The sequence below is a fragment of the Cydia splendana genome, chromosome 3 (assembly GCF_910591565.1).
Source record: "Cydia splendana chromosome 3, ilCydSple1.2, whole genome shotgun sequence".
Lineage (NCBI taxonomy): Eukaryota > Metazoa > Arthropoda > Insecta > Lepidoptera > Tortricidae > Cydia > Cydia splendana.
Window position 1 is genome coordinate 20,921,377 of NC_085962.1, and position 14,867 is coordinate 20,936,243.

At 39.7% G+C, this 14,867-nt stretch overlaps 1 protein-coding gene across 1 annotated transcript in view; it reads left to right on the top strand.

Moving 5' to 3' along the window:
* The window catches only part of LOC134806909 (uncharacterized), a 68,777-nt gene that overhangs the window by 22,551 nt on the left and 31,359 nt on the right, over nt 1–14,867 (top strand). Inside the window, exons 3-5 of the mRNA XM_063780333.1 lie at nt 11,991–12,164; nt 13,235–13,341; nt 14,455–14,637. Coding sequence (XP_063636403.1) covers nt 11,991–12,164; nt 13,235–13,341; nt 14,455–14,637 — 464 coding nt within the window. The remainder of the gene's footprint in view (nt 1–11,990; nt 12,165–13,234; nt 13,342–14,454; nt 14,638–14,867) is intronic.

Consider the following 14,867-nt stretch of genomic DNA (forward strand, 5'->3'; position numbering starts at 1 on the left):
AGTTATTCAGATTTTCATGTTTTAATTTTTTCCGGCAAATCTGTTTTGAACGCCCGCAAATGACCTATCTATCTTGAATCAGGTTGGTCTACTGACGTTGTCCTGCAAGTGGCATCGTAAGGACCCGATTCTGACTATTTTTTTCAGCCGTCGACTTAGGAGCGTAAGTTGAGTTATTCAGATTTTCAAGTTTTAATTTTTTCCAGCAAATCTGTTTCGAACGCCCGCAAATGATTTATCTATCTTGAATCAGTGTGGTCTGCTGAGATTGTCCTGCAAGTGGCATCGTAAGGACCCGATTCTGAGTATTTTTTTCAGCGTTCGACTTAGGAGCGTCAGTTGAGTAATCCAGATTTTCAAGTTTTATTTTTTTCCGTTAAATCTGTTTTGATCGCCCGCAAATTACCTATCTATCTGGAATCAGCATGGTCAGCTGACGTTGTCCTGCAAGTGGCATCGTAAGGACCCGATTCTGACTATTTTTTTCAGCCGTCGACTTAGGAGCGTAAGTTGAGTTGTTCAGATTTTCAAGTTTTAATTTTTTCCGGCAAATCTGTTTCGAACGCCCGCAAATGACCTATCTATCTTGAATCAGTATAGTCTGCTGAGATTGTCCTGCAAGTGGCATCGTAAGGACCCGATTCTGACTATTTTTTTCAGCCGTCGACTTAGGAGCGTAAGTTGAGTAATCCAGATTTTCAAGTTTTATTTTTTTCTGTTAAATCTGTTTTGATCGCCCGCAAATGACCTATCTATCTTGAATCAGTATAGTCTGCTGACGTTGTCCTGCAAGTGGCATCGTAAGGACCCGATTCTGAGTATTTTTTTCAGCGTTCGACTTAGGAGCGTCAGTTGAGTAATCCAGATTTTCAAGTTTTATTTTTTTCCGTTAAATCTGTTTTGATCGCCCGCAAATGACCTATCTATCTTGAATCAGTATAGTCTGCTGACGTTGTCCTGCAAGTGGCATCGTAAGGACCCGATTCTGACTATTTTTTTCAGCCGTCGACTTAGGAGCGTAAGTTGAGTTATTCAGATTTTCAAGTTTTAATTTTTTCCAGCAAATCTGTTTCGAACGCCCGCAAATGATTTATCTATCTTGAATCAGTGTGGTCTGCTGAGATTGTCCTGCAAGTGGCATCGTAAGGACCCGATTCTGACTATTTTTTTCAGCCGTCGACTTAGGAGCGTAAGTTGAGTTATTCAGATTTTCAAGTTTTATTTTTTTCCGTTAAATCTGTTTTGATCGCCCGCAAATTACCTATCTATCTTGAATCAGCATGGTCAGCTGACGTTGTCCTGCAAGTGGCATCGTAAGGACCCGATTCTGTGTAGTTTTTTCAGCCGTCGACTTAGGAGCGTAAGTTGAGTTATTCAGATTTTCATGTTTTAATTTTTTCCGGCAAATCTGTTTTGAACGCCCGCAAATGACCTATCTATCTTGAATCAGGTTGGTCTACTGACGTTGTCCTGCAAGTGGCATCGTAAGGACCCGATTCTGACTATTTTTTTCAGCCGTCGACTTAGGAGCGTAAGTTGAGTTATTCAGATTTTCAAGTTTTAATTTTTTCCAGCAAATCTGTTTCGAACGCCCGCAAATGATTTATCTATCTTGAATCAGTGTGGTCTGCTGAGATTGTCCTGCAAGTGGCATCGTAAGGACCCGATTCTAAGTATTTTTTTCAGCCATCGACATAGGAGCATAATTTGAGTAATCCAGATTTTCAAGTTTTATTTTTTTCCGTTAAATCTGTTTTGATCGCCCGCAAATGACCTATTTATCTTGAATCAGTATGGTCTGCTGACGTTGTCCTGCAAGTGGCATCGTAAGGACCCGATTCTGAGTATTTTTTTCAGCCTGCGACTTAGGAGCGTAAGTTGAGTTATTCATATTTTCAAGTTTTATTTTTTTCCGTTAAATCTGTTTTGATCGCCCGCAAATTACCTATCTATCTTGAATCAGCATGGTCAGCTGACGTTGTCCTGCAAGTGGCATCGTAAGGACCCGATTCTGACTATTTTTTTCAGCCGTCGACTTAGGAGCGTAAGTTGAATTATTCAGATTTTCAAGTTTTAATTTTTTCCAGCAAATCTGTTTCGAACGCCCGCAAATGACCTATCTATCTTGAATCAGTATGGTCTGCTGAGATTGTCCTGCAAGTGGCATCGTAAGGACCCGATTCTGACTATTTTTTTCAGCCGTCGACTTAGGAGCGTAAGTTGAGTAATCCAGATTTTCAAGTTTTATTTTTTTCCGTTAAATCTGTTTTGATCGCCCGCAAATGACCTATCTATCTTGAATCAGTATAGTCTGCTGACGTTGTCCTGCAAGTGGCATCGTAAGGACCCGATTGTGACTATTTTTTTCAGCCGTCGACTTAGGAGCGTAAGTTGAGTTATTCAGATTTTCAAGTTTTAATTTTTTCCAGCAAATCTGTTTCGAACGCCCGCAAATGACCTATCTATCTTGAATCAGTATGGTCTGCTGAGATTGTCCTGCAAGTGGCATCGTAAGGACCCGATTCTGAGTATTTTGTTCAGCCGTCGACTTAGGAGCGTAAGTTGAGTTATTCAGATTTTCATGTTTTAATTTTTTCCGGCAAATCTGTTTTGAACGCCCGCAAATGATTTATCTATCTTGAATCAGTGTGGTCTGCTGAGATTGTCCTGCAAGTGGCATCGTAAGGACCCGATTCTGAGTATTTTTTTCAGCGTTCGACTTAGGAGCGTCAGTTGAGTAATCCAGATTTTCAAGTTTTATTTTTTTCCGTTAAATCTGTTTTGATCGCCCGCAAATTACCAATCTATCTTGAATCAGCATGGTCAGCTCACGTTGTCCTGCAAGTGGCATCGTAAGGACCCGATTCTGTGTAGTTTTTTCAGCCGTCGACTTAGGAGCGTAAGTTGAGTTATTCAGATTTTCATGTTTTAATTTTTTCCGGCAAATCTGTTTTGAACGCCCGCAAATGACCTATCTATCTTGAATCAGGTTGGTCTACTGACGTTGTCCTGCAAGTGGCATCGTAAGGACCCGATTCTGACTATTTTTTTCAGCCGTCGACTTAGGAGCGTAAGTTGAGTTATTCAGATTTTCAAGTTTTAATTTTTTCCAGCAAATCTGTTTCGAACGCCCGCAAATGACCTATCTATCTTGAATCAGCATAATCATCTGACGTCGTTCTGCAAAGGGCATCGTAAGAACCCGATTCTGAGTATTTTTTTCGGCCGTCAACTTAGGAGCATAATTTGAGTAATTTCGATTTTCAAGTTTTATTTTTTTCCGGTTAATCTGTTTTGATCGCCCGCAAATGACCTATCTATCTTGAATCAGTATAGTCTGCAGACGTTGTCCTGCAAGTGGCATCGTAAGGACCCGATTCTGAGTATTTTTTTCAGCCTGCGACTTAGGAGCGTAAGTTGAGTTATTCATATTTTCAAGTTTTATTTTTTTCCGTTAAATCTGTTTTGATCGCCCGCAAATTACCTATCTCTCTTGAATCAGCATGGTCAGCTGACGTTGTCCTGCAAGTGGCATCGTAAGGACCCGATTCTGAGTATTTTTTTCAGCCTGCGACTTAGGAGCGAAAGTTGAGTAATTCAGATTTTCAAGTTTTATTTTTTTACATTAAATCTGTTTTGATCGCCCGCAAATGACCTATTTATCTTGAATCAGCATAATCATCTGACGTTGTCCTGCAAAGGGCATCGTAAGGACCCCATTCTGAGTATTTTTTTTGGTCGTCAACTTAGGAGCATAATTTGAGTAATTCCGATTTACAAGTTTATTTTTGTCCGGTAAATCTGTTGTGATCGCCAGCAAATGACCTATCTATCTTGAATCAGTATGGTCTGGTGAGATTGTCCTGCAAGTGGCATCGTAAGGACCCGATTCTGAGTATTTTTTTCAGCCGTCGACTTAGGAGCGTAAGTTGAGTTATTCAGATTTTCATGTTTTAATTTTTTCCGGCAAATCTGTTTTGAACGCCCGCAAATGACCTATCTATCTTGAATCAGGTTGGTCTACTGACGTTGTCCTGCAAGTGGCATCGTAAGGACCCGATTCTGACTATTTTTTTCAGCCGTCGACTTAGGAGCGTAAGTTGAGTTATTCAGATTTTCAAGTTTTAATTTTTTCCAGCAAATCTGTTTCGAACGCCCGCAAATGACCTATCTATCTTGAATCAGCATAATCATCTGACGTCGTCCTGCAAAGGGCATCGTAAGGACCCGATTCTGAGTATTTTTTTCGGCCGTCAACTTAGGAGCATAATTTGAGTAATTTCGATTTTCAAGTTTTATTTTTTTCCGGTTAATCTGTTTTGATCGCCCGCAAATGACCTATCTATCTTGAATCAGTATAGTCTGCAAACGTTGTCCTGCAAGTGGCATCGTAAGGACCCGATTCTGAGTATTTTTTTCAGCCTGCGACTTAGGAGCGTAAGTTGAGTTATTCATATTTTCAAGTTTTATTTTTTTCCGTTAAATCTGTTTTGATCGCCCGCAAATTACCTATCTATCTTGAATCAGCATGGTCAGCTGACGTTGTCCTGCAAGTGGCATCGTAAGGACCCGATTCTGACTATTTTTTTCAGCCGTCGACTTAGGAGCGTAAGTTGAATTATTCAGATTTTCAAGTTTTAATTTTTTCCAGCAAATCTGTTTCGAACGCCCGCAAATGACCTATCTATCTTGAATCAGTATGGTCTGCTGAGATTGTCCTGCAAGTGGCATCGTAAGGACCCGATTCTGACTATTTTTTTCAGCCGTCGACTTAGGAGCGTAAGTTGAGTAATCCAGATTTTCAAGTTTTATTTTTTTCCGTTAAATCTGTTTTGATCGCCCGCAAATGACCTATCTATCTTGAATCAGTATAGTCTGCTGACGTTGTCCTGCAAGTGGCATCGTAAGGACCCAATTCTGAGTATTTTTTTCAGCGTTCGACTTAGGAGCGTCAGTTGAGTAATCCAGATTTTCAAGTTTTATTTTTTTCCGTTAAATCTGTTTTGATCGCCCGCAAATTACCTATCTATCTTGAATCAGCATGGTCAGCTCACGTTGTCCTGCAAGTGGCATCGTATGGACCCGATTCTGTGTAGTTTTTTCAGCCGTCGACTTAGGAGCGTAAGTTGAGTTATTCAGATTTTCATGTTTTAATTTTTTCCGGCAAATCTGTTTTGAACGCCCGCAAATGACCTATCTATCTTGAATCAGGTTGGTCTACTGACGTTGTCCTGCAAGTGGCATCGTAAGGACCCGATTCTGACTATTTTTTTCAGCCGTCGACTTAGGAGCGTAAGTTGAGTTATTCAGATTTTCAAGTTTTAATTTTTTCCAGCAAATCTGTTTCGAACGCCCGCAAATGACCTATCTATCTTGAATCAGCATAATCATCTGACGTCGTTCTGCAAAGGGCATCGTAAGAACCCGATTCTGAGTATTTTTTTCGGCCGTCAACTTAGGAGCATAATTTGAGTAATTTCGATTTTCAAGTTTTATTTTTTTCCGGTTAATCTGTTTTGATCGCCCGCAAATGACCTATCTATCTTGAATCAGTATAGTCTGCAGACGTTGTCCTGCAAGTGGCATCGTAAGGACCCGATTCTGAGTATTTTTTTCAGCCTGCGACTTAGGAGCGTAAGTTGAGTTATTCATATTTTCAAGTTTTATTTTTTTCCGTTAAATCTGTTTTGATCGCCCGCAAATTACCTATCTATCTTGAATCAGCATGGTCAGCTGACGTTGTCCTGCAAGTGGCATCGTAAGGACCCGATTCTGAGTATTTTTTTCAGCCTGCGACTTAGGAGCGAAAGTTGAGTAATTCAGATTTTCAAGTTTTATTTTTTTACATTAAATCTGTTTTGATCGCCCGCAAATGACCTATTTATCTTGAATCAGCATAATCATCTGACGTTGTCCTGCAAAGGGCATCGTAAGGACCCCATTCTGAGTATTTTTTTTGGTCGTCAACTTAGGAGCATAATTTGAGTAATTCCGATTTAGAAGTTTATTTTTGTCCGGTAAATCTGTTGTGATCGCCAGCAAATGACCTATCTATCTTGAATCAGTATGGTCTGGTGAGATTGTCCTGCAAGTGGCATCGTAAGGACCCGATTCTGAGTATTTTTTTCAGCCGTCGACTTAGGAGCGTAAGTTGAGTTATTCAGATTTTCATGTTTTAATTTTTTCCGGAAAATCTGTTTTGAACGCCCGCAAATGACCTATCTATCTTGAATCAGGTTGGTCTACTGACGTTGTCCTGCAAGTGGCATCGTAAGGACCCGATTCTGACTATTTTTTTCAGCCGTCGACTTAGGAGCGTAAGTTGAGTTATTCAGATTTTCAAGTTTTAATTTTTTCCAGCAAATCTGTTTCGAACGCCCGCAAATGACCTATCTATCTTGAATCAGCATAATCATATGACGTCGTCCTGCAAAGGGCATCGTAAGAACCCGATTCTGAGTATTTTTTTCGGCCGTCAACTTAGGAGCATAATTTGAGTAATTTCGATTTTCAAGTTTTATTTTTTTCCGGTTAATCTGTTTTGATCGCCCGCAAATGACCTATCTATCTTGAATCAGTATAGTCTGCAAACGTTGTCCTGCAAGTGGCATCGTAAGGACCCGATTCTGAGTATTTTTTTCAGCCTGCGACTTAGGAGCGTAAGTTGAGTTATTCATATTTTCAAGTTTTATTTTTTTCCGTTAAATCTGTTTTGATCGCCCGCAAATTACCTATCTATCTTGAATCAGCATGGTCAGCTGACGTTGTCCTGCAAGTGGCATCGTAAGGACCCGATTCTGACTATTTTTTTCAGCCGTCGACTTAGGAGCGTAAGTTGAATTATTCAGATTTTCAAGTTTTAATTTTTTCCAGCAAATCTGTTTCGAACGCCCGCAAATGACCTATCTATCTTGAATCAGTATGGTCTGCTGAGATTGTCCTGCAAGTGGCATCGTAAGGACCCGATTCTGACTATTTTTTTCAGCCGTCGACTTAGGAGCGTAAGTTGAGTAATCCAGATTTTCAAGTTTTATTTTTTTCCGTTAAATCTGTTTTGATCGCCCGCAAATGACCTATCTATCTTGAATCAGTATAGTCTGCTGACGTTGTCCTGCAAGTGGCATCGTAAGGACCCGATTGTGACTATTTTTTTCAGCCGTCGACTTAGGAGCGTAAGTTGAGTTATTCAGATTTTCAAGTTTTAATTTTTTCCAGCAAATCTGTTTCGAACGCCCGCAAATGACCTATCTATCTTGAATCAGTATGGTCTGCTGAGATTGTCCTGCAAGTGGCATCGTAAGGACCCGATTCTGAGTATTTTGTTCAGCCGTCGACTTAGGAGCGTAAGTTGAGTTATTCAGATTTTCATGTTTTAATTTTTTCCGGCAAATCTGTTTTGAACGCCCGCAAATGATTTATCTATCTTGAATCAGTGTGGTCTGCTGAGATTGTCCTGCAAGTGGCATCGTAAGGACCCGATTCTGTGTAGTTTTTTCAGCGTTCGACTTAGGAGCGTCAGTTGAGTAATCCAGATTTTCAAGTTTTATTTTTTTCCGTTAAATCTGTTTTGATCGCCCGCAAATTACCAATCTATCTTGAATCAGCATGGTCAGCTCACGTTGTCCTGCAAGTGGCATCGTAAGGACCCGATTCTGTGTAGTTTTTTCAGCCGTCGACTTAGGAGCGTAAGTTGAGTTATTCAGATTTTCATGTTTTAATTTTTTCCGGCAAATCTGTTTTGAACGCCCGCAAATGACCTATCTATCTTGAATCAGGTTGGTCTACTGACGTTGTCCTGCAAGTGGCATCGTAAGGACCCGATTCTGACTATTTTTTTCAGCCGTCGACTTAGGAGCGTAAGTTGAGTTATTCAGATTTTCAAGTTTTAATTTTTTCCAGCAAATCTGTTTCGAACGCCCGCAAATGACCTATCTATCTTGAATCAGCATAATCATCTGACGTCGTTCTGCAAAGGGCATCGTAAGAACCCGATTCTGAGTATTTTTTTCGGCCGTCAACTTAGGAGCATAATTTGAGTAATTTCGATTTTCAAGTTTTATTTTTTTCCGGTTAATCTGTTTTGATCGCCCGCAAATGACCTATCTATCTTGAATCAGTATAGTCTGCAGACGTTGTCCTGCAAGTGGCATCGTAAGGACCCGATTCTGAGTATTTTTTTCAGCCTGCGACTTAGGAGCGTAAGTTGAGTTATTCATATTTTCAAGTTTTATTTTTTTCCGTTAAATCTGTTTTGATCGCCCGCAAATTACCTATCTATCTTGAATCAGCATGGTCAGCTGACGTTGTCCTGCAAGTGGCATCGTAAGGACCCGATTCTGAGTATTTTTTTCAGCCTGCGACTTAGGAGCGAAAGTTGAGTAATTCAGATTTTCAAGTTTTATTTTTTTACATTAAATCTGTTTTGATCGCCCGCAAATGACCTATTTATCTTGAATCAGCATAATCATCTAACGTTGTCCTGCAAAGGGCATCGTAAGGACCCCATTCTGAGTATTTTTTTTGGTCGTCAACTTAGGAGCATAATTTGAGTAATTCCGATTTACAAGTTTATTTTTGTCCGGTAAATCTGTTGTGATCGCCAGCAAATGACCTATCTATCTTGAATCAGTATGGTCTGGTGAGATTGTCCTGCAAGTGGCATCGTAAGGACCCGATTCTGAGTATTTTTTTCAGCCGTCGACTTAGGAGCGTAAGTTGAGTTATTCAGATTTTCATGTTTTAATTTTTTCCGGCAAATCTGTTTTGAACGCCCGCAAATGACCTATCTATCTTGAATCAGGTTGGTCTACTGACGTTGTCCTGCAAGTGGCATCGTAAGGACCCGATTCTGACTATTTTTTTCAGCCGTCGACTTAGGAGCGTAAGTTGAGTTATTCAGATTTTCAAGTTTTAATTTTTTCCAGCAAATCTGTTTCGAACGCCCGCAAATGACCTATCTATCTTGAATCAGCATAATCATCTGACGTCGTCCTGCAAAGGGCATCGTAAGAACCCGATTCTGAGTATTTTTTTCGGCCGTCAACTTAGGAGCATAATTTGAGTAATTTCGATTTTCAAGTTTTATTTTTTTCCGGTTAATCTGTTTTGATCGCCCGCAAATGACCTATCTATCTTGAATCAGTATAGTCTGCAAACGTTGTCCTGCAAGTGGCATCGTAAGGACCCGATTCTGAGTATTTTTTTCAGCCTGCGACTTAGGAGCGTAAGTTGAGTTATTCATATTTTCAAGTTTTATTTTTTTCCGTTAAATCTGTTTTGATCGCCCGCAAATTACCTATCTATCTTGAATCAGCATGGTCAGCTGACGTTGTCCTGCAAGTGGCATCGTAAGGACCCGATTCTGACTATTTTTTTCAGCCGTCGACTTAGGAGCGTAAGTTGAATTATTCAGATTTTCAAGTTTTAATTTTTTCCAGCAAATCTGTTTCGAACGCCCGCAAATGACCTATCTATCTTGAATCAGTATGGTCTGCTGAGATTGTCCTGCAAGTGGCATCGTAAGGACCCGATTCTGACTATTTTTTTCAGCCGTCGACTTAGGAGCGTAAGTTGAGTAATCCAGATTTTCAAGTTTTATTTTTTTCCGTTAAATCTGTTTTGATCGCCCGCAAATGACCTATCTATCTTGAATCAGTATAGTCTGCTGACGTTGTCCTGCAAGTGGCATCGTAAGGACCCGATTGTGACTATTTTTTTCAGCCGTCGACTTAGGAGCGTAAGTTGAGTTATTCAGATTTTCAAGTTTTAATTTTTTCCAGCAAATCTGTTTCGAATGCCCGCAAATGACCTATCTATCTTGAATCAGTATGGTCTGCTGAGATTGTCCTGCAAGTGGCATCGTAAGGACCCGATTCTGAGTATTTTGTTCAGCCGTCGACTTAGGAGCGTAAGTTGAGTTATTCAGATTTTCATGTTTTAATTTTTTCCGGCAAATCTGTTTTGAACGCCCGCAAATGATTTATCTATCTTGAATCAGTGTGGTCTGCTGAGATTGTCCTGCAAGTGGCATCGTAAGGACCCGATTCTGAGTATTTTTTTCAGCGTTCGACTTAGGAGCGTCAGTTGAGTAATCCAGATTTTCAAGTTTTATTTTTTTCCGTTAAATCTGTTTTGATCGCCCGCAAATTACCAATCTATCTTGAATCAGCATGGTCAGCTCACGTTGTCCTGCAAGTGGCATCGTAAGGACCCGATTCTGTGTAGTTTTTTCAGCCGTCGACTTAGGAGCGTAAGTTGAGTTATTCAGATTTTCATGTTTTAATTTTTTCCGGCAAATCTGTTTTGAACGCCCGCAAATGACCTATCTATCTTGAATCAGGTTGGTCTACTGACGTTGTCCTGCAAGTGGCATCGTAAGGACCCGATTCTGACTATTTTTTTCAGCCGTCGACTTAGGAGCGTAAGTTGAGTAATCCAGATTTTCAAGTTTTAATTTTTTCCAGCAAATCTGTTTCGAACGCCCGCAAATGACCTATCTATCTTGAATCAGTATAGTCTGCTGACGTTGTCCTGCAAGTGGCATCGTAAGGACCCGATTCTGAGTATTTTTTTCAGCGTTCGACTTAGGAGCGTCAGTTGAGTAATCCAGATTTTCAAGTTTTATTTTTTTCCGTTAAATCTGTTTTGATCGCCCGCAAATGACCTATCTATCTTGAATCAGTATAGTCTGCTGACGTTGTCCTGCAAGTGGCATCGTAAGGACCCGATTCTGAGTATTTTTTTCAGCCGTCGACTTAGGCACATTACTTGCCTCGGCTGGCCCATATATATGATTTTTTCGAATTTATTTTTTTATGGCAAATCTAAAGAGATCCTAACGATTTGAATGCCTGAACAAACGTGAACTAACGTCGCTCGATGACTTCACATGGTTAGTTTGGCTGATTTCGGGGTGGTGTGGCTAGCGTGAAGACAGCCACCCCACTTTGAAAAAATAAAAAAAAATGAAGGAATCGGGTCCTAACGATTTAAATGCCTGAACAAACGTGAACTAACGAATGTCTTGCTATCTAGACCAAAAAAAATTACAAAAAGTGATTTGGGGTGGCTAGCGTGAAGACAGCCACCCCCATAGTATAAAAAAATATAAAACGACGGATATCTCTTATTATGTTTTGAACGCCCGCAAGGCACTATAATTTATCGCTTAAATATCGTCCATATAAGTTTATTCAAGCTAAAGAATCGTTAGTATCCGCGTCGATTGCTTGCTAGACCACATTACTTGGCTCCGCTGTCCCATATATATGAATTTTACGATTTTATTTTTTTATGGCAAATCTAATGAGATCCTAACGATTTTAATGCCTGAACAAACGTGAACTAACGTCGCTCGATGACTTCACATGGTTAGTTTGGCTGATTTCGGGGTGGGGTGGCTAGCGTGAAGACAGCCACCCCACTTTGAAAAAATAAAAAAAAATGAAGGAATCGGGTCCTAACGATTTTAATGCCTGAACAAACGTGAACTAACGAATATCTTGCTATCTAGACAAACAAAAATTACAAAAAGTGGTTTGGGGTGGCTAGCGTGAAGACAGCCACCCCCTTTTGTTTTTTAAAAAAAATGATGTTAGAATCGGGTCCTTACGATTTTACCTACTGAACAAACGTGAACTAACGATGAACAAACGATATAGCTATGCCATTTGCGGGCAAATGATATGGGGTGGTCAACTTCACGAGCATTATTTTTGTGGCCTTTGAAGAGTAACATATTATTGCAGGTGACTGTACAGTGTTTAACTCGGGTAAAAGTAACCATCTCACCCATCGTGATATGGTTCACTTTCCACCCTTGGTTAACAACCTACTATTGCTACCTTATGCAATGCATGGACATTCCCAGTGTATAATAAATTAACATTTTATTCAACTTTACAAGACATTAACATTTGCATAAGATTCAGATGCATATTCAATACCTTAACAGACTAAACCTTCCTAATAACCAACTAATGTCATTTTAGAAAATTCCGTATCATTTGAGAGTGGATTCGGGCGGTTCGTCCCAGTGAGGCCGCAGCCGCGTGCCCTGCCGCTGAACGTGCAGAACCGCGAGAACCTGTCCCATGAGCACCAGGACGACGCCAGCTCCATGTCCGGACACACCCTCCACCCTTATGCACATCAAATGCAGAATGGTAGAATTAACCAAGTTCATAGGGTGGTCCATAACTATCTATGCTACATAATTTTTTTCTTTCCACAAGATTCTTATGACAAAATAGAATAGTGGCTTTGTGAGTTATAGGCCTTGCGAATTGGCATGGTTCCGCCTCTTTGCGAAATTTTTAAAGTTTGCTTATACAATTTCACGAGAATCAGTTTAGTAAGCGGATCCCTTTGTTTGACATTATTATTGAAAGTCATAATGTGATGATTGTCAGATTATCATTAGCATACATCGGGGTTTTCGGTGCGGGAATGTTTTACACTAGCCAAATAACAGGTAAAAACTGTAAAAAACGATACAATTTAACATTTCTAAGCACATTTGGACCTTACTACCTACATTTAATTCATAGTTTGGTAATTATTTTACAATAAACAAAGTTGTAAATACACGAAATGATTCCCGCACCAAAAACGATGTATGATCATTACTCATAATTCTGAAACCGTTAACTTTTCAGGATTTTCGTAAGGTTATCCTATAGCTATAGATAGTTTAGGTTAAGTTATGTTTGTTTTATGGCAATCCTGAAAAGTTAAGCGTTTCTGAGGAAAACCAAATTATGACTAACTAAAATGCGGACAAACAATACATTATGACTTAAAGCTTTATGAGAAACAATAGAGACCCGTTTAGTAACTAGTGAAGAATAGTCAGACATACAAAAAATATTTTGCCCAATCTGATACGGGCACTTCTCGCTCGCGCTTCACGCTCGATTGATCGTTAATAATACTGCGTCAGAATTCTCACTGTCTCACGAAACCAATGTATGCCAGTGGAAGCTCACGAATCATGTTGTCCCTTTCTAACGCTTGACATGTTCTTTTTCTCACTCTCTAGTCTAAACTGTGCCTTTTGAGCTGAGCGCGCTCTAGCAATTAAGTGATATACCATGCTTCCTAACAGGTTTACCCTTGCCTTGCCTTTTGGTAGCAAACAAGTGTACAACCAGCCTATATTTATACAATAATGGACCACCCTATTAAACATAAACATTGAGATAAGTCATAAGTTGAAATGCCCCATTATTTGTAGGTTTAGTTCCTCACTCCAATCATGCAAATCATGCCGCTGCAGCAGTCATGATCGTCAACCCCACCACACCGAATGCGGTCACGGCGAACATGTCTCAACCCTTCAATGTGAGTATTAACAGCCATTGATTGTGTATGTATGTGTTTTTATCATCATCATCTCAAGTATTAGACGTAGCGCAAGCTTGCAAACTTTTTGACTTGAGGCAAGGGTCAGATTTCGGTATTCCTTTTCGGGAAATGCGTGAAATGCGTGAAATGCGTGAAATGCGTTTATTTTGCTTAACATTATGTACAGATAAGTTGGTAGAGTCAATTGTATTATGTCCAGATAATGTCAATACCTTATACTAGTAGGCATGCAAAATATTTTAAAACCTATTTACATTATATTACAATAAATTACATAATCAATTACAATAACATTAAATAAGAATAACAATAATTAATAATAAATAAAATGTCACAATATTAATAAAAATCTAAGTTTAAATATTCCTTAATGCTATAAAATATGTGCTCGTTTAAAAATATTATAATTTCTTTTCTAAATTTAATAAGTGGCATGTCTCTTAAGTATTGTGGCAGTTTATTATATATTATGTATGTCATCCCATCGACATTATTTTGATAAAGAGCCAAATTGCTTTTTGTACCGAGAAGTTTGTTTAACCGATTAGCTCTAGCATTTGGATTTACTTGAGCTATAAAGGTAAAGTATTGGTAATGTTTTTTTACAAAAATGCATATTTCTGCTATGTATACACATGCCAATGGCAGAATTTTAAGTTTTTTGAGTCGGATTGAATGGCCTTCGGATCTCAGGCTTCTGCCAAAAATAAGTTACGGCCCGCGGGCCGTGGTTTGGTGACTCCTGGTAAACCCCTAAAGGGGAACTAGGAAGCTTTATTGTTTTGATAAGGAAAAGTGAAACATTTGTGTGTTCTTAGGTTTAGTTTGAGATGTCGTCGTTTACCTACTAATAAGTGTTGCTCTTTGGCTTTTTCTAAGAATGTTAGTAAGCCGAGTTTTGGTTTTACACTGTAAAATTTTCAAGGCAAGCCTCGCAATATCATCAAACTAAAAACGGACTTCGAAGACGTCAACTGATTTACAACATAAAGCTACCTAGACTATTTAAATACTCCCACTCCCACTAAGGCAGAACAAAGCTATAAACAATACACAAATTAGTAAATTAATTTTACGCATTGTTTTCAGGCGCCTAATCAAAACCGCAAGAACTTGACGAATAATTTGAACCCAGCCAGGAACAATTTAGACGGGAACCATTCGAGCCACAACAACGCGGCGTCGTCCAGGCCGGGCACTAAGACCGTCAACCTGATGAACAACATGTACGACCCGCAGGCTAGCATGAACAACGTCAATGAGAATAACCATGTAAGTATCATTCGTACCCCGATTTGAACCCAGCTAGAAACAATTTAGACGGGAACCACTCGAGCCACAACAACGCGGCGTCGCCCAGGCCGGGCACTAAGACCGTCAACCTGATGAACAACATGTACGACCCGCAGGCTAGCATGAACAACGTCAATGAGAATAACCATGTAAGTATCATTACCCCAGTCTGACAGGTGCCATTTCGTTTGCTGTTTATAAAGTGCGAG